Source organism: Grampus griseus (assembly GCF_964374135.1).
Source record: "Grampus griseus genome assembly, chromosome: 5".
Taxonomy (NCBI): Eukaryota; Metazoa; Chordata; class Mammalia; order Artiodactyla; family Delphinidae; genus Grampus; species Grampus griseus.
The window spans coordinates 128,206,160-128,230,557 of NC_138998.1; the positions used below are offsets into that span (position 1 = coordinate 128,206,160).

The 24,398-nt window shown below is 40.2% G+C and overlaps 1 protein-coding gene across 2 annotated transcripts in view; it reads left to right on the plus strand.

Moving 5' to 3' along the window:
* Positions 1-974: 974 nt before the first annotated feature.
* The window catches only part of MAP3K7CL (MAP3K7 C-terminal like), a gene marked incomplete at both ends in the record, with an annotated part of 38,583 nt that continues 15,159 nt past the window's right edge, over positions 975-24,398 (plus strand). Inside the window, 3 exons of one of the 2 annotated variants that reach the window (XM_082654706.1) lie at positions 975-1,023; positions 3,030-3,138; positions 16,488-16,549. In XM_082654706.1, coding sequence (XP_082510832.1) covers positions 3,069-3,138; positions 16,488-16,549 — 132 coding nt within the window. Of the gene's footprint in view, positions 1,024-1,577; positions 1,614-3,029; positions 3,139-16,487; positions 16,550-24,398 lie in introns of those variants that run through there. The other variant, XM_082654705.1, reaches the window with a different exon arrangement.

A 24,398-nucleotide genomic window follows, 5' to 3' on the forward strand; every position in this document is an offset into this window, starting at 1 on the left:
CGCTCCACGGCACGTGGGATCCTCCCGGACCGGGGCACGAACCCGTGTCCCCTGCATCGGCAGGCGGACTCCCAACCACTGTGCCACCAGGGGAGCCCTGCCCATTTTTAAATTGGGTTGTTTTCCTACTGTTGAGTTTTAAGAGTTCTGTTTATATCTTGGATAGCCATCCTTTACCTGGTATGTATTTTGCAAAGATTTTCTCCCAGTCTGTGCATTCTCTGGATACTTGTTTATCTTTAATTATTTAACCTCAACATCAACATCCAACTCTTTTAAAGTTCTACCCATCTTCAGGTTGATAGCTATTAAAAAGTTTGAACAGTTTGAACTTTCCCTTCCTGTTTACCATTGACTCAGTTTGCGGTCGGTTGCATCGTAGATGGGATCAAGTCATCAAGCCCAACAGCAGCTCAACCTCAGACCTCACGTTCTTAAGCCGAATCATCGCTGCCATCATCTGAGAGTCGGCTTGTGGCCTGTCCAAGTTGGCTGGGTCCCGGGGAGCTGACTGGAGCAGCCGACATTTTTGCTGACTGGAGTCATGCTATCTTTGCCAGTTTGCTGGAATAGACACAGACACCGATTGGGTCACGCTGAAGACATTCCTGTCTTGTGAAGCAAGTCTGTTTGTATTTTAGGTTTGCCAGGACTAATGAATTAAAACATTTGGACTCTCCACGACTTGCTGTTTATCAATGCCTCTGACAGGAGGAGGGATTTCTTTTGCTCTTGCTTTTTCTAGAAGCATGACAACATCCTGGCTGTTGGAGAGACAAGGAAAAGAGAGAGGGGTCGTGGAGGGAAGTGCAACAGGGAGGCCCCGTGGGACGCCGGAGTCTGGGGGACAGCAGGTAGCAGCGAGCCGCCCTCCCAGCTGTCACTGCTCCTCAGATTGTCAGCGGCTGCTATGCGGCAGGTGCAGCCTGCTCTGCCACTAGGTCTGTACTCCACAAAGGCAACGACCGGCCAAGGCAGTGGCTGGCCCTCGATTACACAAGTGCAGACACTCAACTAAGTGAGGTAAGGCGACAGGTGTGAAAACCCAACTAAATGCTCAGAGCACCAGCAACTTAACCAAAGCTCTGCTACCGCCGAGAGGAGGAATCAGTGGCCCATTTCCCCAGGCGGTGTGATGAAAAGGCAAGTTGGTTCAGGGGCTCTTGTGGCTGACACCGTGTGGAACTCAAAATCCACCCAACTTTGCCGCCGCCATCCTTTGGGAGGCGGACAGATGTTCTCTGTTGTGTGGAGGGGAGGGACTCTAATTAGCTGTGTTGATCAATTCCATTTCTCGTGGCTGGAAACACTGCCAGAGATCTATTTACAAAATCCCAGGAGGCAAACTTCCACCTCTTCTGGTTTATTTCTTGGTGCAGGAGAGCATTGGGAGATTTAGCCAAAAGAGGAGTGAAGCTTTTCATCCTTAGATGTTATGATAAAATGGTTTGGTGATGGTACAGGGCGTAACAATAAGATTTTTTTCTTTTCGCTACAACTTTAAGGGGTTTTTTATTGTCTGTTTTGTTAAATTTGAGACAGTCTGTTCTATTCCCTAGGAACAGGTGGCTAACAAGATGGTTGATTCTAAGCAGACGAGACTACACAGAAATGTATGTCAGAGCTAAGATAAAACAAATTTTGAGTCAAGTAACAGTGATTTTATATTACCCTTTTCTTGAGTCGAATGTTTCACATTAATACTTCTTTTCTAACTTAGAATGACATGACTTGGAGTGCTTTATGGTTCATTGCTACTTGTAGTGTTCAATGAATGGGCCAAATATGATTCTAACTGGGTGATGAACAGTTGCTGGTTTTTCTCCAAAGCTATACTAGGTGTTTAATATAAGCATGTTCTTTTTTCATATACTGGTGATAAGATGATTCCATATGTATGTATGTCTAAATATATATATATTATATGTATATATGCATTCGCTTTGGCTCTATAAATAATTGTAAAAACAAAATTCAGTGTTCTAGACACTATTTTTAGATAGAGAAAAGTTATGGGAAAGAATCAGAAACCTTGCTGTGAGAAAATGTCCTGCTAAAGCAGTTCCCAGAATCTCGCTAAGGATGGTTAAAGAGATGATTTATATTTTGCCATTTTTAGAGACATTTTCTTTAAAACATCATTCAGAGTTTTTGGTTTACTGTCTCCATGAGAAGGAAAGTAGAAGGCTTAGGGGAAAGCATGACTAAAAATAGAAAAGTTAAATATATGGATTTAAATGACAAAGATATCTTGTGTTTATAATTATATCTTTTCCCAGACCCATTGAACAAAAATTATCAAATATCTTGGTTAAATTATTATACAAAGAAATTTTCATGTATTTTCACCCACCCCAACCCATATTATCTGTAGCATGCTTTTCCATTCATTCTATCTTAGTTTATTAAATGATAAATTAGTAGGTGATGTAGATCATGAATAGGATGTTTTTAGGATGTGTCTTTTGCTCATATCACACAACCTTAGAAATGTTTGGTAGATTAATCGGTAGTTTAATCAGATATTTAAAGCGCATACTATTCATAATATAACTGGGGGATATTTTAAAATAGTCTTTGGTATTCTTGAAATAATTCCATGATAGGTATTTGTTACCACTCCCAGATCAATAATTCAGATCCAATTTAGGCTTTTGAGTGTGAAAAGATGTCTGTTGCCTTATTAAGACTTCTTTATCCCCCTCAATTAAAAATAAAATACTATATAAGACCTCAAAGGGCCAGGGTTGGACTGGTCAGTGTAAGGGATACTAAAAAAGTGAGGTGGGTGGAGATTTTGCCCCATCTTTTATATTTTGTTCTAGATGTATTTCCAAAGCAAATGTTTTTATAAGCCAGAAAAAGAATTATAAATGGGACAGGTGTAGGGAAAGCAAGCTAGGAGCTAGGAATATCTTTAAAATAAGAAAGCAGTGCTTACTAACTTTCCCCTCTAAGTTCCAAAGGCCTCTGAGTATTCGAGGGGTAATGTTGGGTAAAGTGACAATGGCTCTTTCTTGTCATTACAGCTGGAAGACCAGGAGGAAGGCCAAGGCTCAGGTGCCCACATGATCAGCACAGCCAGGGTACCTGCAGATAAGCCAGTACGCATTGCCTTCAGCCTCGATAATGCCTCAGGTATGCTCTGCTTTGAGGGAAAGTGTTGCCTCCTCAGCCTGCCGCCTTCTTACCATCATTTTTTCTAGTTCCACAAAGGGCATTTAAAAATGCATGCCTGGGGACTTGCCTGGTGGTCCAGTGGTTAGGAGTCCGAGCTTCCACTGCAGGGGGCACGGGTTCGATCCCTGGTCGGGGAACTAAGATCCTGCAGGCTGTGTGGCCAAAAAAATAAAAATGCATGCCTGGCATGAGCCAATGATGGGGAGAGTGATTCTTCATCATGCATCGTTGGAGAGTGGCTTCCAGAAATACCTCTGGTGACACTTCCATCTCCAAACCTTTGGTCGTTTGAGCACATTTCTTCTTCTTCTTTTTTAAAAAAGTATTTATTTATATTTATTTAGGCTGTGCTGGGTCTTAGTTGCAGCACTCGGGACCTTCCTTGTGGCATGAGGATTTTTAGTTGCAGCATGTGGACTTCTTAGTTGCAGCATGCATGCGGGATCTAGGTCTCCCACTAGGGATCAAACCTGGGGCCCCTGCGTTGGGAGCACGGAGTCTTACCCACTGGACCACCAGGGAAGTCCCTCTTCTTATTTTTTTACTTTTTCCATTTTAGTTTTCTTTTATTATAAAATTCATGGAGCTATAACAATTTCTAATGAGAACAAATTATGTCATTGTTAAAACTGCACGAGGAAATGTTTATTAAGAGCTGGCAGTTGGCTAGGTAATATAAAAATATCACTGTCCCGGTTCCAGCAGCATTTCCTGAAGCCTAAGTTCCAAATGCTGGTTTCTCACTGGTGCTCCCACACTTCCGGCTAATAAACAGACTTCAGCGGGAGTGATGAATGAGACAGGTGAGGCAGACCTTCTTGAAATAGTATGGTCTGAGGTGAGGCTGCCATACATAGAGCCCTTTGTCATGGCTTCCTTCAATGACCTCTTAACACACATACTCAGTTCCACCATCTTTGACAGGGGACCTCAGGTGGTGTGAGGTCACAGCAGTGAGGAAGGGAAGGCTTGGATCTCTTCCACTGGTGTCATCTTTTGCTTTCAGTCTAATGTCATCTGTTAAAATCACATAGTCATACGCTTAAACAACATTATCATTTAAACCTTGCATCTTCTGAGCATTGATTCCCTCCTTCCTTCCTTCCCTCCTTCCCTCTCTCCCTCCCTCCCTCCCTTGCTTCCTTCCTTCCTTCCTTCCTTCCCTCCTACAATGCTCCTGTAGGAAGGAATGCTTTAAAAAGTAATGATTGAAAAGGGACAGGTTCCTCCCCAAAATAATGCAAAGTAAGGATCTGGGCTTTGTGAAGTCTGACACTACACAACCCATTTAGACTTTATTATACCAAGTGATTATGGTGGTGACACCTCTGCCCTGGGGTTCCTGGACTATGCAGCCCCCAGTGGAGAATTCGTTCTAGAGTAGGAAGAGGTGAAGCCTTGACTCTTCATCATCTGTTCTTCTAACAGTCTTCCCATGGCCGCTGTTATACTATATTCCCAATCAAGGTTGCCTTGCAAGACAATGATGAAGGGGAAACCTCCCAAAAGGCAAACCAATCCCTCTCAACTAAGAAATGACAACTACCACTAATTGCATTTGTCTTTGCATTAGATCTTCACTTATATTATTTCTGATCTTTAAAATAACCATGCAATGTAGGCATTACTATTTCCAATTTGCAGAGACAGAGATCAAGGTCCAGAGACCCCACTGTTAGTGAGTAACTGAGTTATGATTTAAACTCAGGTCCCTAGACTGGACTGTCTGAACTCTTCATTATCCCATCATGCATCTCTAGGAAGAAAAGGAAGCTATGTTTGTAGGGAAAGAGAGTATGTAAGAACTCTCTGTACTTTCTGCTCAATTTATCTGTAAACCTAAAACTGCACTAAAAAATAAAGTCAATAATTAAAAACAAAACAAAAAAGAAAAGCTCCTTCTTTTTTTTTTTTTGCGGTACGTGGGCCTCTCACTGCTGTGGCCTCTCCCGTTGCGGAGCACAGGCTCTAGATGCGCAGGCTCAGCGGCCATGGCCCACGGGCCCAGCCACTCCGCGGTATGTGGGATCTTCCCGAACCGGAGCACAAACCCGTGCTCCCTGCATTGGCAGGCGGTCTCCCAACCACTGCGCCACCAGGGAAGCCCGCTCCTTCTGTTTTTACGCATTTCATAAATACAAGATTTTGAGGAATAATCAGTGCTTGAGTGGCTAGCTCTCAAGACAGACACATGTAAACACAAAATCCCAAGGGAGAAAGAAGATGTACAATTTTCTTCCCTGTGCTCGTGTCCCACATGAGCAGGACAAGTCCTGTCGCAATCAACAGTGTTACAGAAAAAATCTAGTATATAAAGCTTGTTTATTTCAAACAATATTATTATATCATAATTTTGGGCAACACAAATAAACACATTGGTCCCTCATATTCATTTTAACAAAATTTAATTTATGTACAGAAAAGAACCATGGAGAGGTGGATCTTCTCTTTGGGCTACATGAAAGACTCTTCCTTGAAGTACAAGATGTACAACTTGTAATTAATTTGCCACCATCCTTGGAACCCTCTTGGCCCCTGACTGGGAATTCCTACATGTTTTTCATCAGTCATTTTCGATTGGTTTGTTCCAGTCTCTTTCAAATGTCCCAAGAATGCCCACTTCTGAAATTCACAGTTTTTGATACAGTAGCTTCAAATAAGGGTTGTCATTTATTTCAAGTTAATTCCTGACTTCCAGTTCTACAGAAAGATGCTCATGAAGCCTTATGAAGAACCTTCTAAAACTAAATTTTGTAAAATGATCAGTGTGTCCCCATATCTCTCGAAAGGGCACCTAACTAGAGAGTCCAAGACAGGAGCTGGGGTTCTGTGTTTCTCCATCTTTCTTAAAATAATCACCAGAGAGCACTTATCAAAAACATATGTTCCATGGCCCCACTCCTCCTGCAGTAGGCTCGGACTGAAGCCCAGCAATCTGTATTTTCCCATGCACCTGAGCTTACAAGTGCACAGAAAGATGCCTTGCAGATATCTGGGGACACTCCCTCTGAATTCTCGAATAAGGAGTGTGTGGAGTGTCACACCAAGCAACACTTGCCATCATACACACTATGCATGCCTTTTGAATTCCAGTGCATGTGGTCCATAGACCACACACTTAGGGGGAAAAGAAAGGAAAAATCCTAGACTTTTACAATAAATGGGAAAACTAAGGTAAACTTTTAGGGAGTAATTCCTTATTATTGAATTTATTCTTGAGAAGTAAGCAGAGTCCATGATAAAAGGAGATGTCTTTGCCTGTGAACGTTGACTTGTTCATTTCTTATGAGCCTAATACAGTGCTTATTCCTCTGGTCATGTTAGGACCGTTTCTTTTCTTTTTTTTTTATTTTTTTGCATATTTATCTGAGACAATTTAGTGTAGAGGTTAAGGGAATACGGCTTTGAAATCAGTGAGCTGTGGTTTCTAGATCCATTTCCATCACTGTTTGTATGATCTTGGGTAAGTCACTCAACTTTGCTGAACTTCAGTTTCTCATAAGATGTGTATAGTAATAACTCACAGAGTTCTTGTGAGAATTAAATGACACTATATAGATAAAACATGTAGCATAGCACTTGACATAAATTAAGGACTCAGTTAGGCCCTGTGTTTATGATGACTGATTCTGGAAAATAAAGGAAAGTATAAAGCATGAAGCAGCTTTGTGTTTCACCTACATCTCACACTTCTACTTCTTGTCAAGGTAGGGTTTATAGTATAACTGAGCTGTAATTATTTAGGGAGTAGTTATCCAGTTGCTGGATTGTGGGTACCTCTGCTTCTGCTCTTAGCAGTTAGCTGAGCTTTACTTAGTTTCTATATTTCTAGCATTCTGCCAAAGGCTGGTGATATGTGCAAAGAGAAGTACAATATGATCTCTCCTGTGGGGAAAAATCTGTCCCCCAGAGCAGATGGGAACAGCTTCTTGGAAGATGTAATAGTCATCCTGGGCTTGAAGGCGGGTAGTGTAGGAAAGGTGCCATTTCTGGATACCACGTATAAGAAAAGGAAGCTACACATCTTCTAACAATTCTTCTTCCTTTTCCCTTCAAACAGAAAGCGTGAGCAAATCCTAAGTCAGGAAAAGCACGATTTGTTCAGGAAATACTAAAACTCTCTTCAGCTGGAACAGAGGTCTGAACTGTGGAAGAGTTCCTGCCATTTACTTGGCCCCTCTCTGAGCTGGGCATTGTGCTGGAGTCTTAGGTAGAATGTCTATTTTAGATAGCAGTAGACTAGAGTTACCAAGTCAATCTTAAAAGTTCAGTGAAAGAGTTTGGATTTGATCAGAAGCAATAGAGTTTCAAGAGTCCTTGAGCAAGGGAGTAATATGATGAAAATGATGAGTGTTCAATTGAGATAGTCTAGAATGTGGGGAGATGAGAGAATGCAAGGGGCTTTTTATCATGGTACACAGACAAAGTGATGAAAGCCTGGATTAGAGAATGGAATGGGATGATTGAATTCAGAGTACATTTGGAAGGAAGGGTTGAAAGGACTTGGTGACAGACTGACCTGGGAGATGGGGAATTGATCATTGATCATTGATAGCAGAATGAGCCACAAGTTTTCAGAAAGACTAGGGACCTCTAGGGGCTTAAATAAAGGAAGCAAGTTGTTAGAGGGAAAAAAAGCCTTCTAAAATACAATCACCATTTCTAGCCTACCATTAGAACCCATCCTTAAGTAACACTTAGCTAGCCATACCTCCCAGAGGCAGCAACGCCTGTCTTTCTTTTTTTTAAGAATATATTTTATTTAATTAATTTATTTTTTTGGCTGCACCGAGAGGCTTGCGATATCTTGGGATCTTAGTTCCCCAACGAGGGATCAAACTCGGGTTCTCGGCAGTGAAAGCATGGGGTCCCTAACCACTGGACCGCCAGGAAATTCCCAGCAATGCTTGTCTTTAATAGACTATGATATGACTGGTATTACCTCCAAACGGGGAATTCCAAAGAGTTGACTTTCTAAATTGGGACCTTCATGAAGTTACTTTTCTCAATAGAAAATGTGCAGAAGAGAAATAGGAATCCCACTTCTTGGGTTATTAGAGACTCACTGGCCCTTCTCCAATTAGAGAGAATTTAGAGTTAGACGGACGTGAGGATTTGATGTTAATTACTTGAGAATTTTCTTCATCTTCAGCAGATTCAAAATCTGGCACATGCTTGTGTAAATCTAGACCTTGGATTTTTTAAAAAAAAATTTTGGTTGTTATTTAGAATCAAGGATAGTGGTATCAGCCTTAGCTGGTAGCTTTAAACAATTTGTTAAAAAATTTTTTTTTCAAGCTATTAGAATTTTTCATATCTGGGCATGAATTAATCATAAGACCTTTAGTTTAAAAAAACTAAAGACCCACTCTGCTTAAGTAATACTATTTTGTCCTCACACATCTGGTGTTTTGTGTGGCAGTGGGAGCTATGTGGAATAGCTGAAATAGCTATCCTTGAATCTAGTTTAACTGGGTGTCGTGTGAATGTCTTTTTGCATACATGTGCAAAACTGGCTCTCAGCAAAATTGTGATGCAGGTGAAATGTCTCTTGTCATTGTCCCCTTCCTTCAACTTTTTCCTCCCTGTGGTACCTTTTGGTGTTATTTCTCTCTCCCTCTTCAGGGCCCAAAAGTTTCTGTACTCTCTTCTCTTTGCAGTCTCAATCCTTGCTTTTGGGAAAGACTCTGGAAAACCTCATTCACACTAAGCAATAAGTGTCGAGGTTTACCTTTTTATCTGTCTCAGGGTGTATTTTTGTGTATCAGTAGGAGGTCTAGGGATAAAGTTCCCCCTGGAATTCTACCAGCCAACTTGGTAAGGATGGCATTTGGGGACATGGGCTGGGTGAGCCTCTTTGAACTCTCCCAGGTGGCATTCTGTCCCAACTCTGACCCTACCTTGAGGGCTGCCTCAGCATGTACTGATAACAATAAGTTGAAAACCACTCAAGAGTGGGGTGGGAGTGGGGGGGGGTCTTCTATAGTTACATCCTTTACAGAGTTGAGAACCACAGTAGAACTTAATTATCAAATACTATAAAATCAATACTACAGTATCTATAACCCCTTTGAGTTTGTTATTCTGATATCGGGTGAAGATTCTTTGAGATACAACTGGATTTATTGGTTGGAATCGTTTGCTTAAGGCTGTAAAGAAAGGTCAAAAAGGAAATGAATGCTTATGGAGTCCCTAGGTGCTTTTACTTGTACTATCTCATCAATTTAGTATAGGTGATAACTCTGCAGGAAGATGTTATTATACCCATTTTACAGATGTGGAAACATTGGCTAAGGGAGGTTAAATAACTTGCCTCTAATCAAGCAGTTAATAAATAATGGGAAGGGATTCAAAGCCAGGCTCTTGGGGCTGTTTTTACTTTATTGCCCATTTGGAGGCAGGATCCAAGTAATAAGAGAAAAGAATGATTGTTCCTGTCAGCAAATAGCTTCCCCAATGATCCTGGGAAATGATGGAGGAAAGTTAGTTCTGATATGTTTTCATAGAGTAGGAAAGAAGAAAGGGAGAGGTAAATTTTATTTAGTGGTGTCTGACAAATAAATATACTTCCAACGAGTTCATCTTGAAGCAGATGTTTCTGGGTGAGGGAGTATGTTTTTAAGCTGAATAAGTCAAAATATTCTTACAAAAGGATAAATCAATAAGATTCACCAAATTATAGCTACAATAATAGTGACTAGATGAGTGTTTCAAAGAAACAAAAAATCTGTCTTTAAACTGAATCAGGTCTCTCCATGCAGAGAAATATCATTCAGTCTATTTGATGTATGATCTTGTTTGCCTGATCGTTTTAGGTACTGGTTAAGGTAACATGGTGATTTTTATTAATTATAAACAATTGACAATCTGCTAGGTATCATACGAAAGCTCTCCCTTTATCCATATCCATATCTATAGTTTTAAGTTTATGGGCCCTGAAAATTCAATGTGTATTAGCTTCGCATCTCTAATGTTTAACAAGCAGAAAGCAAAGGTTAAAAAAGCTTTTGATGTGTTTCAAAATGATATGATGCTCTAACAAGAACCAAGGTATCCAGAAAGTTTAAAATAGTTTTTTTGATGTATTGGTTATGTGATTTGCAAACTTATGTCACTTATTTTATTTCTAAAAATAAAATGTGAATCTTGATTTAGATTTAAAGGAAAAGTACTCAAAGACCTTTCATGTGTAAGTTAAAAAAATTTTTTTTACAATATTTTATATAGAAAGTGCTTTGATAAGGAAGTAAAAGAGAAACACTTTTAAAATTCAGACTTAAATGAAGAGAGCTGAGGTTATGGCCACACCAGGGAAATCTCCCTTAACTTGGCCTGGGGAAAACTCAGTAATTAGAGTCAGTGATCTTGACCCTAGCTGTTCTCTTTGGATTATTCGGATGAGGAAGATACCCTTAACCCCCATCATTAAACACATACATATGCGCATGCGGACACACACACACACACACACACACGTCTTGCCTCCCCATTACCACTTGATTGAGTTTATGGTGAAAAGGAATTTAAACTCGATTATATTAAGCATTCATTGTTACTACTGATTATTTCCTAGGTGCCAGGCTTTAGGCGAAATGGTTGACATATGCATTCCTTTACTAATAAGTTTCTGAGACAGAGAATGTCACGTCCATTTTGCAGAGGAGAAAACTGAGTCTCAAAGAGATTATGTTGATTGTCCACATTCACCAATTAAAAAGTGGTCATCCCAGGACTTCCCTGGTGGCGCAGTGGTTGAGAGTCTGCCTGCCGATGCAGGGGACACGGGTTCGTGCCCCGGTCCGGGAGGATCCCACATGCCGCGGAGCGGCTGTGCCCATGAGCCATGGCCGCTGAGCCTGCGCGTCCGGAGCCTGTGCTCTACAACGGGAGGGACCACAACAGTGAGAGGCCCGCGTACCGCAAAAAGAAAAAAAAAAAAAAAAATAGTGGTCAACCCAGAGATTCAAAGGCAGGTTTATCCATCCTACCAAATGGCACCAACCTGCTGTGTCCTTAGTGGTTAGGAGCCTTCACAGGCAAACAGTTACCAGGAAAGGTTTTTCATGAGTCTCTGCAGTGTAGCCACTGCCCAACTCACTTGCCTCTTAAGTGTCAGTTTGCCCCTGGTGCCCTGGACAGTCTCCAGGAGACCAGCACTCAGGGGTTGTTCTGGAGGCAGGACCATAATGTGTAGAGGCACAGTGCAAACATTCTGAGGCTCTTCAAAAATTATTAAAAAATTCAAGACAGTGTACCCGGATCATTAAACCAAGCGCGGACCCGCCTGCGAAGAGCTCCTGCGACTGCGCAGGTGCATTCCCACGAAGCCGGCTTTGACTGCCGGAAGCGTAGACGGGTTGAACGGATTCTGGGCCAGCTGCCTCTCGAAGTTCCTGGTTGGGGAGTGGAGTGAGGTTTGGGGATGTTCTCTGAGCGTGACTTCTCCCTCTCCCGAGGTCTTCTTCTCTGTGTGGAAACCGACACTCATTCTATCAAGGATTTAGAGTTTCCCAGCACAGACCCAGTTGTACAATATTTAGGATGGAGGGCACAGTGGGATGGGGAGAGAGTTGACTCCAAAGTCCAGTCAAGATGTTGTCTAGGGCAGTTGTTCTCAAATACTGGTTCACAGACCTGGTCTGGTTCTGATGAAGTTTTCCTCTCTGATGTAAAACAAAAGAAATAAGGACAGCACCGTGAGGTTGTGTGTGTGTGTTTGTCTATAAAGCTAAATTTATCCATTATGATGGATACACTTGCATTCTCAGATTATATTTGTCTTATAATTTTGGTGTTAAAATGTTCTCTGTCATAAAGAGATGTTAGAGATACGTGGTCGTTGTTTTGGAATCTTCACTAGCTGAATAAAAATTTGGACAGTCTAAGGGCATGATTCCCAAAGTTTTGGGGAAAATTTTACTGGCTCATGAAATACAAGTGCACGGGAACCCATGAAGCAGAAGGTGAAGAAGCACAGGGCAGCATGAGAAGAGCCCTGGGCGGGGAGACACCCCTTAGTCTTACGAGACTCTTCCTTTCGTGGGGCCCTTGTCCTCAGCTCTGCTCTGAGAGACTGGGACCAGATGACCAGCAGTTCCTTCCAGCTGTAGCATTATCTGAGAGCTCTGGCTGCATAATTACTAAATAACAGTGAGGATTTGGATTACAGACCCAATGGGCCTCCCTTATCTGATTCATGGAGAAGCACAAAGCAGACAATTTAAGGAAACCTGAAGCAGGATAACCACCAAAGCAACCCAACAGCTGCTAAATAGACACTGAGACAAGCCCATCATAAAATGTACTATGGTATGTCATAATGGTTGGGATACCAATCAGAAAGTTCTATATTAAGTACCATTGACTTAGTCACATTGTGTTTGCAAAACAAGCAGTGAACATCTGCTTATTAAAAAAAAAAAAATTCCTCTTTCATTCTTTCCTTTATCTTTCGTCCTTTAACAAATTCCTGAGGATACATTTTTCTTGGTCCATCAAGCCCACAGTGTCATTTTGGAAAGGAAGCCTATGAATTATTTTCTTAATGCATTAAAAAGTGTGGTAAAGTGATTTGCCGGTTTGGCATAGAACCTCAGTCCCTGCCTTGAATGTAATAGGCATTTAATAAATATTTGATTGATAAATAAATTTTAACAAAAAAGTACTTGCATTCTGATTTTTTATCACATTATAAACATATCTAGCAACTACTCTCCTTTTTTAAAAAAAGCTAAATTTTCCAAGGGGGTGTCTTGCATAGCTACTGTACAATTTACTTTGTGCTTCTGGAATTGTCAAAACAAACTTAACTGCTCTTAGGAACTCCGATCTGATATCACTGTCAAAATGTTTTACAACGATTTGGCCAAATGTTTGTGGAACAGCTGTGCTACTAGTCTGCCTAAGTCATTTTCCTTCTTTCTTTTTGGCCCAATCCTGTGATTCATCATTCTGCTTTTAGAATATTTGCCTATTTTTAAAACCAGTCAAAGAAGGCAGCCACTGTTTAAAAGTAAACACACCACACATCAACTTGGAGCAGCTTTGTAAGCAGCTTTGCAAGCTCTGAAATTTCTGGCTGGCAGGGATGCCAGCTAAACCAGATGGCATCAAGCAGTGAAATACCGGACTGGCTTTCAAACTCAGTCATCTCCTTACATCTGTCTTTGGTTTTCTTGTTTCCAATGCCATTTCCTGCTTGGATTAAATCAACTTTAACAAAACTCTTGCTTTTATTTTGCCTTTCTAAAATATTTATTCTATGTTTATTTCTATGTCAATCAATTAGACTTTTATTTTTTCCAACTCGAGGAATCTAATCTTAAGCCTTTACTTATCTGCAAAATTATCAGCTTGGTCCCATATATATGCCTTTACATGGTGTGACTATCAATAATGACAGATTTTTATAATGGGTTTTATTAATTCTGGGTCATACCAGATATTTGCTATTGACTATAGTAATGCAAATGAATAACTCTTTTCCTTTTTATTTTAAATTTTTTATAATTAAGCAGGAAGGAGCGTGACTTCATGGGGAACAAGGTGGATTAAGTCCCAGGAAGACTTGAGTTCCATTCCTGGCTGTCTTTTAGAATTCTAGAATGTACTATCTGCTCTGTACTTTGTAGAAGTGGTTTCTCCTTCTAAAAAGTGGCTGCTCATCTGTGACTATTAAGGTTGGGGTGCCAAAGTATAATATGTTCCCATTTACCCGTACCAAGTTGTTCCAGCCTTGAACTCAATGAGTGGAAATAATCATGATGTTTGGGTTGTTGATATTTTGTTCAAGTAAATTGAAATGCACCTTAGACCAAAGTCCATTTTATATACAAACTATAGGTTTTATAATAAAGGCTATCTCCAAAGGGTCAGTAGAAACAAATGGTTATTTCTGTCTTTTTAAAAAAAATTTTCTGTTTTTTTGGTGCAATTCTTTGCAAATGATGGGGTGGATTGAAAAAGCCACAGTATTTGGCAGAAGTTGTCACCTCCGAGTAGAAGAAGGCATTCCAAGGGCCAAGGGATTGACTCTCCTTGTTTCCTTGTGAGATGGCACTCCAACCTGCAGCGAGAGTCTTGGGAAGATTTCCCTGTTTCTACTTGCTCTCTGCAGCTACATAGCGTCGGTGAACCTGGGGGCATCCATTGTCCGGCAGGTACAGGAACAAATGGATTCACAGTTGGTGCCCCATTGCCATTGTCTGAAGCCACTCAAGTGGGAGTATTATTACACTACTCTTGACTAAATTATAGCAGAGGCCCTTAAGGTGTTTGGAAGAGGTGAATACTGTCCTTGTTTGAATGATATTTCTGGTGATTATCTTGGGTGCCTTTGAAGAAACGTAGTCTCTTAGAAGCCAGGAGCTCCTCGTGTGCTGTGTTTTATTGTGGATAGTACTGTCAGTGAGTAGGGAGAGAATGCTTGCTTCTGCGTTGTGCATGACCCGTATTACTTCTTCTCGTTCAAAGAGGACTTCAACAGTTTTTATAAATAAATTTGTTTATGGTAGTGAGAACATAAAAAGCATGATCTTTCTTTCTTATAATTTAAAATAGATTTGGTATTGAAATTATTCATGTAGCCTGTATTTCATCATAGTCTCATAGTCATACCTGTGGTACCTGTGGTTGTCAACAAGGAGAGGATTGGAAATCTATGGCCAGTGGACCCACAGAGCCAGATAGAGAGGTTCTGCTGACAAGAGGGCTGTCCTCTAGTACCAGAGCTAGGTCAACAGTATGTTCTTTTTTTTTTTTTTAAATTTCCAAGGACAGTCTTTATTAGTGCTAAAATTACTTAGTTAAACTCCAACCTGAACTGCTACACTTCTATCTTTATCTGTAGAAAATAATGGAATAAACACCAATAGCTACTCACTGCTCTAGATCCTATAACTCTTTAAACTTCCTAGTGAGGGTCAAAATGCTCTACTTCAAGATCATATTATTCTTGAGAAGCACTTTATTCTGACTGTATGCACAGCTTTTCTTCCTTTTCTTTTTTTTTCATTATTTATTATTACAAAAAATTGGAACTCAATATTCACCAATAGGAAAATGGACAAATACATTCAAATAATAAATGAATGAGTGAATACTGTATATCAGTTAAATGAACAAACTAAAACTAAGTTTATTTAGTTCAATCTCAAACACATAATGTTAATCAAAAAAAAAGAACAAATTTTAGAAGAATATCTACAATGTGATTCAATTTATAGTTTAAAATCATCCATGCATAGTAATACTATATTACCTATATAGTTTGTGGGTGTATACATACATAATAAAAATATAAATACATACATATACATGATAACCTCTAAAATCAGGATAGTGGTTACTTCTGAATATGAAGAGGTAGAAGGGGAATAGAGTTGTCTCCACTCACCTTATTTCTTAAGTTAGGTTCTTACCTTTTCTTACCATATGAATTCAATTGGCATGAATTCCATTAGAAATTCTGCAGTAGAAAAACTCTCCTCCTTGCCAAATAATTGAATGGTACAATTCTCAACATCTTTTTAGTCTAAGGAGGTCAGCCTTATGGCTATGGCAAGGATAGCAGAAGTATGTTCTTGAAGAGATTCGGATAAACTTCTCTCAGGTTTCCTCTGATGCTTCTGTGAACCACCTCTTTTGATCCAGCAACACCTGCCTGTTGCCAGTCAGCCAGATGAAGGCAGCTGAGGACAGAGTTGCGGGCTCTCCCGCATCAGGACAGTGTATAGGCCTCGGGTTGGGATTGCTGCCTGGTGCGTTGGGAAGAAACGCCCTGATCAGGTTACTGCCTGTCACCCACTGTAACCCAGAGGAAGCTCTGGTCAACTGCCTGTCAGTGGTGGTTTGTGGTAAGAGCAGAGGGCAAACCCATCAAAGCTTGCCACGCTTGGAGTCTTTCAGAGCAGAACTAACACTTTTTTTCACTAACACGTTCTTCTGTCCCAGTGAGGTTGTTCTGGTCACCTCATTATTACCTGGTTAAATAAAGCACTTTCCTGAATATCATATTTTTTGGTTTTGGCTAACGTAGGAGTATTGAAAGATAAGCAGTACTTCTTAATTGGAGAACTACTAGACTGAACATTTGAGGATTCTGATACTTGTTTGCAAAATTTTGGTCAAACCAACTACGCCTTCTGTGCTTCTGTTTGTACCAAAAAATGAGCCAAATTGCTTCTGCATTCTTTCCGTCCCTAACTGATGTATACTGACGGTGCAAGTCCAAAGATGGTAACAGCAAGAAAACTCTCCTGAGAGAAAGGGCTCTAATAGTGAAGAATCACTTTATTTTCATGTTTTAGATGATACACCTCCTGAAGACGCCATTCCTCTGGTCTTTCCAGAATTAGACCAGCAGCTACAGGTAAGGATTTTTCTGCAGTCTTTACTCTTTCCTCCTTAGTTTCACAAAATACAGTGAGTGGAAAAGTGGTCTAATTGAGAAAGATTGACCTGGAGACAGAGTGGGGGACATTTCACGTCATCAAGGTTTGCATTTCTAGGGTTTCAAGGTCATGAAGCCCTCAGGTAATGCCCCTGTCTGTTTATGTGGCTATAGCATGAGAATAGCAAGAACTTAGGGGACTTCCCTGGTGGCACAGTGGTTAAGAATCCGCCTGCCAATGCAGGGGACACGGGTTCAAGCCCTGGTCTAGGAAGATCCCACATGCTGCAGAGCAGCCAAGCCTGTGTGTCACAACTACTGAGCCTGCACTCTAGAGCCCACGAGCCACAACTACTGAGCCCATGTGCCACAACTACTGAAGCCTGCACACCTAGAGCCCATGCTCCGCAACAAGAGAAGCCACCGCAATGAGAAGCCTGCACACTGCAACGAAGAGTAGCCCCCGCTCACCACAACTAGAGAGAAAAGCCCTCATGCAGCAAAGAAGACCCAATGCAGCCAATATTTAATTAATTAATTTTTAAAAAAAGAATTTAGGGTGTAAGCTCCTACTTTTAAGGAGTTTTGGAGCCTGGGGACAGGGCTGGTCCCTGCTCTCCTTGCTTATGGATGTTTCTGGGCTATTGTAGTTTTGGCCCATTTTGGATTAGTGATTTAGTGATAAACTACAAGGGACACTTGTCGTGTGTGGCGAGACTTCAGAATAATCTTCCTTTCTCTTCTCCACGCTCACCCTTTCCCCAGTTCTCTGACAATTTGTAGTAGAATGTAATTATTTTAAGTTAAGCCTTCTGAATCCTGTCTGGTTTGACCTATGAGAAAAATATTTTGTATGTGTAGTCTATGGATGACCTATCAAAGATATCTAATTTTAATACACCAGAATTATTTGAAAGAAGATAATTTATGACCCTTTCATTTTCTTTAGGTGATATATGGTGATCCCAGAAAGATGGCTTTAGGAAGAGGCTCTGCTTAAAATACCTGGATACTGGCCTTGGGTCAAATGTTCACCTGAGTACTTCACTTTGCTGTCACATTTAGACCAGTCTAATAGGGGTTTTGAATCCTGTGCACAGATGTTTGCTTAGTCACCACTTTTTTCTCTAAATACTGATTCTGAAAGCTTTTAGGAGGGGTTTGCCACCTCCAGTTCCCAACTGACGTTTCTTCTTATCTTACACTTGGTAGCATTTCCCATGTGTGGGTGTGCTTGGCATCCTGAAGTCATTTGAGTTTGGGGCCCCTGGACCAGAACAGCCCTTAACAGAGGTGGAAGAACCAGGAATGAGCCCTTATGCAACCCAAGATAGAATCCTTTTTTTTTGGCTCCAGTTCTTGTCTCTGTGCCCAGTGCATTGAATTAAAACCTGGAAGCAACTAGGTTGGGTCTGAAGAGCTGGTGTTTCACTGCTGGGGTGGTCCCCTGAAGATCTATCCAACACAACTCAGGTGTGACCAGACCTCTTGGAGGAGCTCTTGTCTCATCTCTGAGCAGGCCTGGGCATCGTCACAGCCCTCCAACAGAAAGCCTGCCAACAGAGCAATATCAGTAATGTAGAGATTTCTGAAGACTGTTCAGGAGGTTATACTAATGACCTTGCAGCTGTCAAAAGACAGCTCTGTTCTCTAAAATTTCCTCTGCAGCTATCAGCCATCATATCTCCTTCCTCTCCCGTCCCCCATGCAGGGTCTTCAGCCCAGCTCTCTGGTTCCTGCTGTCTAACCATATCCCCCAACCTCTCTTCTTCTCACCATGGAGGACAACTCAGCTGTTCCTCTGCTTTTCCGTCTGGTGTGCTTACATGACGTACAACCTTCCTTGCTCGGGTTCTGTCCTCACTGATGGGCTGTATGTGTGCTGCTCATGGTGTAGTTGGGATTGCAAAATAATAACTATATTTTTTTCCCAGTCACAGTTTTTCCCCTTTATTTTACTGTCACCACAAAGCTATTTTATTATCTTAGGAGTCAGCTGAAAATAAGGAGTTAATGCGTTTTGCAAATAAAAGAGGGAAAGCATGTTTAGATTCATATTCCCCCACCACTATTATGGATCATTAATTCTACTTTCTTGTGCTGACAGTTTTTTTCCTTTGGGAACATTAATGGTCTTCCCTGGCTCATGGATCATTCTTCCCAGGATTCATGGCACCTCTGGCAATTATCCAGATAATTTTTCTGTTAAAGCATCGCAAGATCCCTTTGAATTTTATAGCTTTAATTCCATTTGACATATATTAGAAATTAAGTCTACTTAATTATTTTAATCTAATGAGACTATTTCATCTTCATTGATCCTTAATGAGTTAGTCAGTTGAGAAGCTGACTTCAGACTCAGGGGTTATGATACCCCCAACTTCCCCACCCTAAAATATGGTATTGCTTTGCCTCTTCATGAACAGAGAGGACCTTCCCAGCACTATAACTAAAAGCATTTCAGTAAGGGCTTGTTTTTTTGGTTGAACGATATGACTGAGTTTGTTATAAACATTTACCAGTGGCCAAGCCATTTGGTTAGGGTTGCCTCTGTCTAGGGCTGTTGTCAGTTACCTTTATTCTACACTCCAGGGTGTGAGTAACTAAAATATAAGATGGAGGGGATTGAGAGGGGAAAGATAACACAGAAAGCTACATCTAAAAGCAGACTCTTGTTTCCATGCTTAGCATAAGCATATAAATTTAAGCCATTCTGCAGCAGGAAGTCTCTATTGAAAGCAATGAAGATGCTTTATGTATGAAAGGAAAAATCCATTCCATGGAGCAGGCTGTCTTTACAGTCAATCCAGTGTGCTTTTATCACATAATAATGACTCTTGGGATTTAACCAACCATCATAATCCTCTACAGAAAAATAAAAGTTAGGTTACAAAGGCATATGAAGTGCCTTGTGGTTGTTACTATTTGCTTGAGAATGAACTGACTCTTACTTATCTCTGCTAGAGCCTTAGAAACGTGCCCAGTGAAAAATAATTGATGCCAGTTGATTATTGCTGGCCTTCCTCTCTGAATACCCTCAGATTTAAATCCTACCCATGCATATTGAGTACCGCTAGGCAAGGGGGGTTTCCCCACAAATGACCTCATTTGATCCCCGCAACAATTGTGTAAGCTAACTATTATGTCTCTACTTTAGGGATGAGAAATATGAGGTCAAAGTTTGGTCTACATAAATTTGCTAATTCAGACTAGATCCCTGATTCTGAATCTAGGTAGCCTTCATTTCCTTACAGCGTTGGTGGAACCTATGGCCTGCTTAAATTATGTTGATAGGTGGAGGGTTTTTGGTTTCTGGCTTGCGAAGTTGCCATAATGTGGTTATAGAACAACCTAGTAAAATCTATTCTGGCTTCCTGATATCCGTTACACGTTCTTTCATAGTTTATAAAATGCAGCTATAAAGTATCTGTTTGGTAGATACGCTATCACCACTTTGACCCCCCCAAGAGTTTTCGGTTGCTTTGCCAAGAATGTGGACATGTTTAAGCATGTAATTCGTGGGGCTTCTATTTTCACAGAAGCCAAAAAAAGCCTTGGGCAAGAATAGCAGTGACAAACATTTTTCTCGATGTCTCTATTAAGGCAAAATGTTGGGCAAGAGACCTTGGGCTAAGGTAGGTGTTAAAATGAACATCTCTTTGTAGGCCTCTGCCCAGGGGCAGGTGGTAGGTTGGTTCTATTTTGTGCGGATTCCTTTCCTGGAATTTGGCTTCTAAATTCTTCATGTCCATTAGGGGCCATGTTTGGGTAGAGCTAGTTTAGACCATACAGTCAAAAGAAAGGAGGTTCAATCCTATGTCCATGTGTAAGAACGAATGAAAAATCACTACTTTTCTTTAGGCCTCCGTTTCCTTCTATTTGAAGAAGAGGTAATGATGGACCTCCCTCCCTTTTCTGAAGGATGGCACAATCCTTTAATAGTCTCAAGGTCTGGGTCAGAACCAAATTTGTCTTAAAATTTAACCACATTGTAATGTTTTGGAGGTTGTGGTTTGACCTATAGATGATCCAAAGCTAAGCTTTGTGGTCTTTGTTGCCTCGGAAAGAAGAATATGTTTTATTTGTAATCAGGTGGAGGACATGCTGATAACTAGATTGTAATAAATCTAATGGGAGTGACAGTGACTGGGGCATAGGCACTGGCATTAGGCTGGCATGAATTTGGACCTCAGCTCCGCACCTACTAGTTTTGTGATTTGGGCATGTTATTTACTTTCTGTAAACCTCACTTTTCTGACCTGCAGAGTGGACATAATATCTCACATCGTTGTGTGAATTAAATGTGATAATGAACAGATCGAGCATGGTGCTTGGCAAAATAATTGCTCAATTAATGTCAATTTCCTTCCCTAGTGAAATTGTTTATTGAATGAAATATTTAAGCACTAGTATCTTTATATGTGTAAAATGAAATGAGAGAAACATCTCTTTGGATTCTTGGGTTAGGAACAGAGATGCTGATGCCCTCTTCTTTAAGTTAAGGTACTTGGAAAACAATACGACTCTTTTTTCAAACCAAATTGAGCAATAGCTTCAATCCCTCCTAAAGTACTCCCATCTAATCTGAGAAGACAGTAACAGGTGTCTCCGTGGTACACATTGAACTTGCTTTTTTCTCAGACAGAGTTTGGTAAGTCCAGAAACTGATGTCACCTCCACAAATAAACAATTTCGTAGCTTTGGTTGTGTACTATAGTATCTTGTTGTCCGAGCAGTCACTCCAGAAACTTCCTTTAGGTCTTGCATCAGTGTATCACTTGCTATCTGGGAAACAAAAATGGTAGAAAATGGAGGAGTCTTAGCATTCTAAGATTCTACTGCACTAGTCTTGAACATCTAGAGAAAACACTGAAAAAATGTCTGCCATTTTCTCTCTGAGGCACACGTTGAAAAGTATCTTACAGTTGTTTTTCTGGCTGCTGGGACCACACAGAAAACATATATAGATATCTTGGAGCTTAATTTGATCCCTTTAATTTTTTTTTTTTTTTTTTGAGAAGCCCAGTTCATTAGGATATGCATTGTTAGAAGCGTTTGGGGCGCTCGAGTTCTTGCTCCCTTTAATATTGCCTACATCGATAGAAATGACTTAAATACCTTCATTCCAATATTATATAATGTATAAGATGTGTAGTATAATTAGTACTAGTGCTGACTTTGACCATAATGTAGATAGTATATTTTAAAAATATTTACAGTTCTTGATAACAGAGTTTTCAAATATTGCAATTAGTCCTGTCTGTGTTTTTCCATTTAGTTTTAGCAAATTATGCTTGTTAATTTGGGGACATTAAAATGCAACATGAATTTAAGCCAGTCACCCCCATTCTGCCTCCAAAATAAAGATAACACTGAGAATCAAGGAATAAATACAAATACAGTCTGCTCAGCAACTGTAGAATATTTAGCTTCCTAAATATATCTTCTGTGTGGGAAGCTGGGAGAGGAAAATTAAATTCTTACATTTTTGAAGTGGATGGGGCCAGTAGTATTTGAAGAAGCCAAGTAGAAAACGGAAACGCTTAAGCTGGCTTTGCCTCTTGCGGAGAGATGCTTGGCTGGGTCTTTTCCCACGGGGCTCCTTCCAGAGGACAGAGTCCATTTCGGGAGGAGCTTGCTATAAACCGGTGGATGGGATGGTGTGGCTCAAGCCTGCATTCTTGGAACAGGAGCCTGTGGTTTCTCTCTTACTTCATTTTGTTAAATTGGTCCAGATGACTGGGGTGGATACCAGAGATAGTAGCGGCTCTCTCACACTGCCATGTAATTTAAAGCCCTTGCAAGCTCCATCCTCAGGCAGTAGCAGGATAAGAGGGGATAGAGGAAAGGGGGTGTGGAGGAAGTGCCTCCTCCTGGGCTCTGACCTCATCCAAACCCCAATCTGTGTCTTGGGAAAATGTGTTTCAAAGTTGGCTTGAGACACTGTTAAGGGAAGGTCTTAATTTAACCTTCTTAGAACTGGCTGGGTTGTGAGTAGACCAGATACCATGGCATCGAGTGGACCGGAAAAGTTGTTTCTGTGACCCTACAGAGTTTGTCCCCTAGTGCCTGAAGAATACTTTTACCTTTTCATTTTCACATGAAATATCTTTGGCTTCCTTTTCTTTGAAATTCAATATTTCATTCTTTAAGCAAGAGCGTGTGATAAATGCATACAAACCATGGGAGGATGTAGGGTAATTGTGGAGAAAATAACAAGGAAACTTTCTCTTCCTGAAGAGAAAAGAAATTCACTATCAACATGGAGTTTATTTATTGCTTGCCCATTCCCAGCACAAGATTATAAGTATGAAAATCTCTTGGATGAAATAGTCAAAATCAAGCAATGAGAACTGAAATAAAAAGTTTTATAGATAAACAAGGATTTACTGTATAGCACAGGGAAATATATTCAATATCTTTAATAACCTATAATGGAAAAGAATCTAAAAAAGAATATATATATATATATATATATATATATATATATATATATATATATACAACCAACCAAACCACTTTGCTGTACATATCTGAAACTAATAAAATATTGTAAATCAACTATACTTCAAAAATTTTTTTTAAAACTGTGTTAATTTTTATTCCAAGATGTTAATAGCTGTTTTCATCTGGGTTATCACAGGCATTCTTTTACGTTATTATTATTATTTTTAATGTGAACACATGTTAAATAGTATCTTAAATCCATGTACAGTTGATTAATCCATGGGTGCCAGTGTTTTAAATGTCACATGATGTAAGCCTACTAGTAGTTCCATTTTTAAATTGGAAACCTGATTCTTGTGCTTGAATTTTAGGAATCTATTTCCTCGGGTAAACACTTTATTCAATGAACCCTGTGGGTCATATATTTTCTCCTGTTTTCAGGACTTATAAGAAGGTAAGAGAGAGTCACTCTCAGTGAGGACCTTATGATGCTACACACAAACCCACATTATATCATGAAACAATGAGAGTGTGCTATGTCATGCAGGACAATACATTTCATTACTCTGTAGTTCTACTTTTTATATCAGGTAAATTCCTGTTGGGATGAGAACAATATGTGTTTAAAAAATTCTTTGATGAGTTTCCTGAACTGGAGTAAACATCCAATGATGTCAAATGGCTTTCTAAGAACAGTGGGTCCTGCTGACCAGAGGGCACTTTGATTTGTCCAGCAACGTTTGGGTTTAGTGGTACATGGCTCCGAATTATAAAGGGGTGAGAAATTTTAAGTTTCCTGGGGAGAAATTTGGGAAGGAGAGAAAGGTAGGGTGTGAATGAAGTGAGTCTCAGATAGGGAATCCTGGTAGCAATGCTTAGAAGATGGGCTGGGGGCAGCAGAAGGATCTAATGTTACTTATTTTTGCATTAAACTTTTTTTTTATTGTGGTAAGAACACATAACACAAATGTTCTCTTCTTAATTTTAAGTGTACAGTTCAGTAGTGGTAAGTATATTCATATTGTTTTTTTTTCTTATTCGTATTGTTGTGCAACCAATCTCCAGAACATTTTCATCTTGCAAAACTGAAACTCTATACCCATTAAATAATAATTCCTCATTTACTCACCTCCCCTCCACCCCCAGCCCCTGGCAACTAATTAGATAATTTTACAGTGTTGTGGTGTGTTGTGCAATATAACTTCCCTTCTTGCTTAAAAAATAATTAATTTTGTTCTTTAATGCTTTCATACAAATTGGAAGAACATGTATGTACTGCTGCTGAGTTACATGTCAGTCTGGGTATAGACAGAGCTTTTAGGAGCCGGAAACTGAAGTGACACCTGGCATCCATTTACTCCCTGAAACACTGAACACTAAG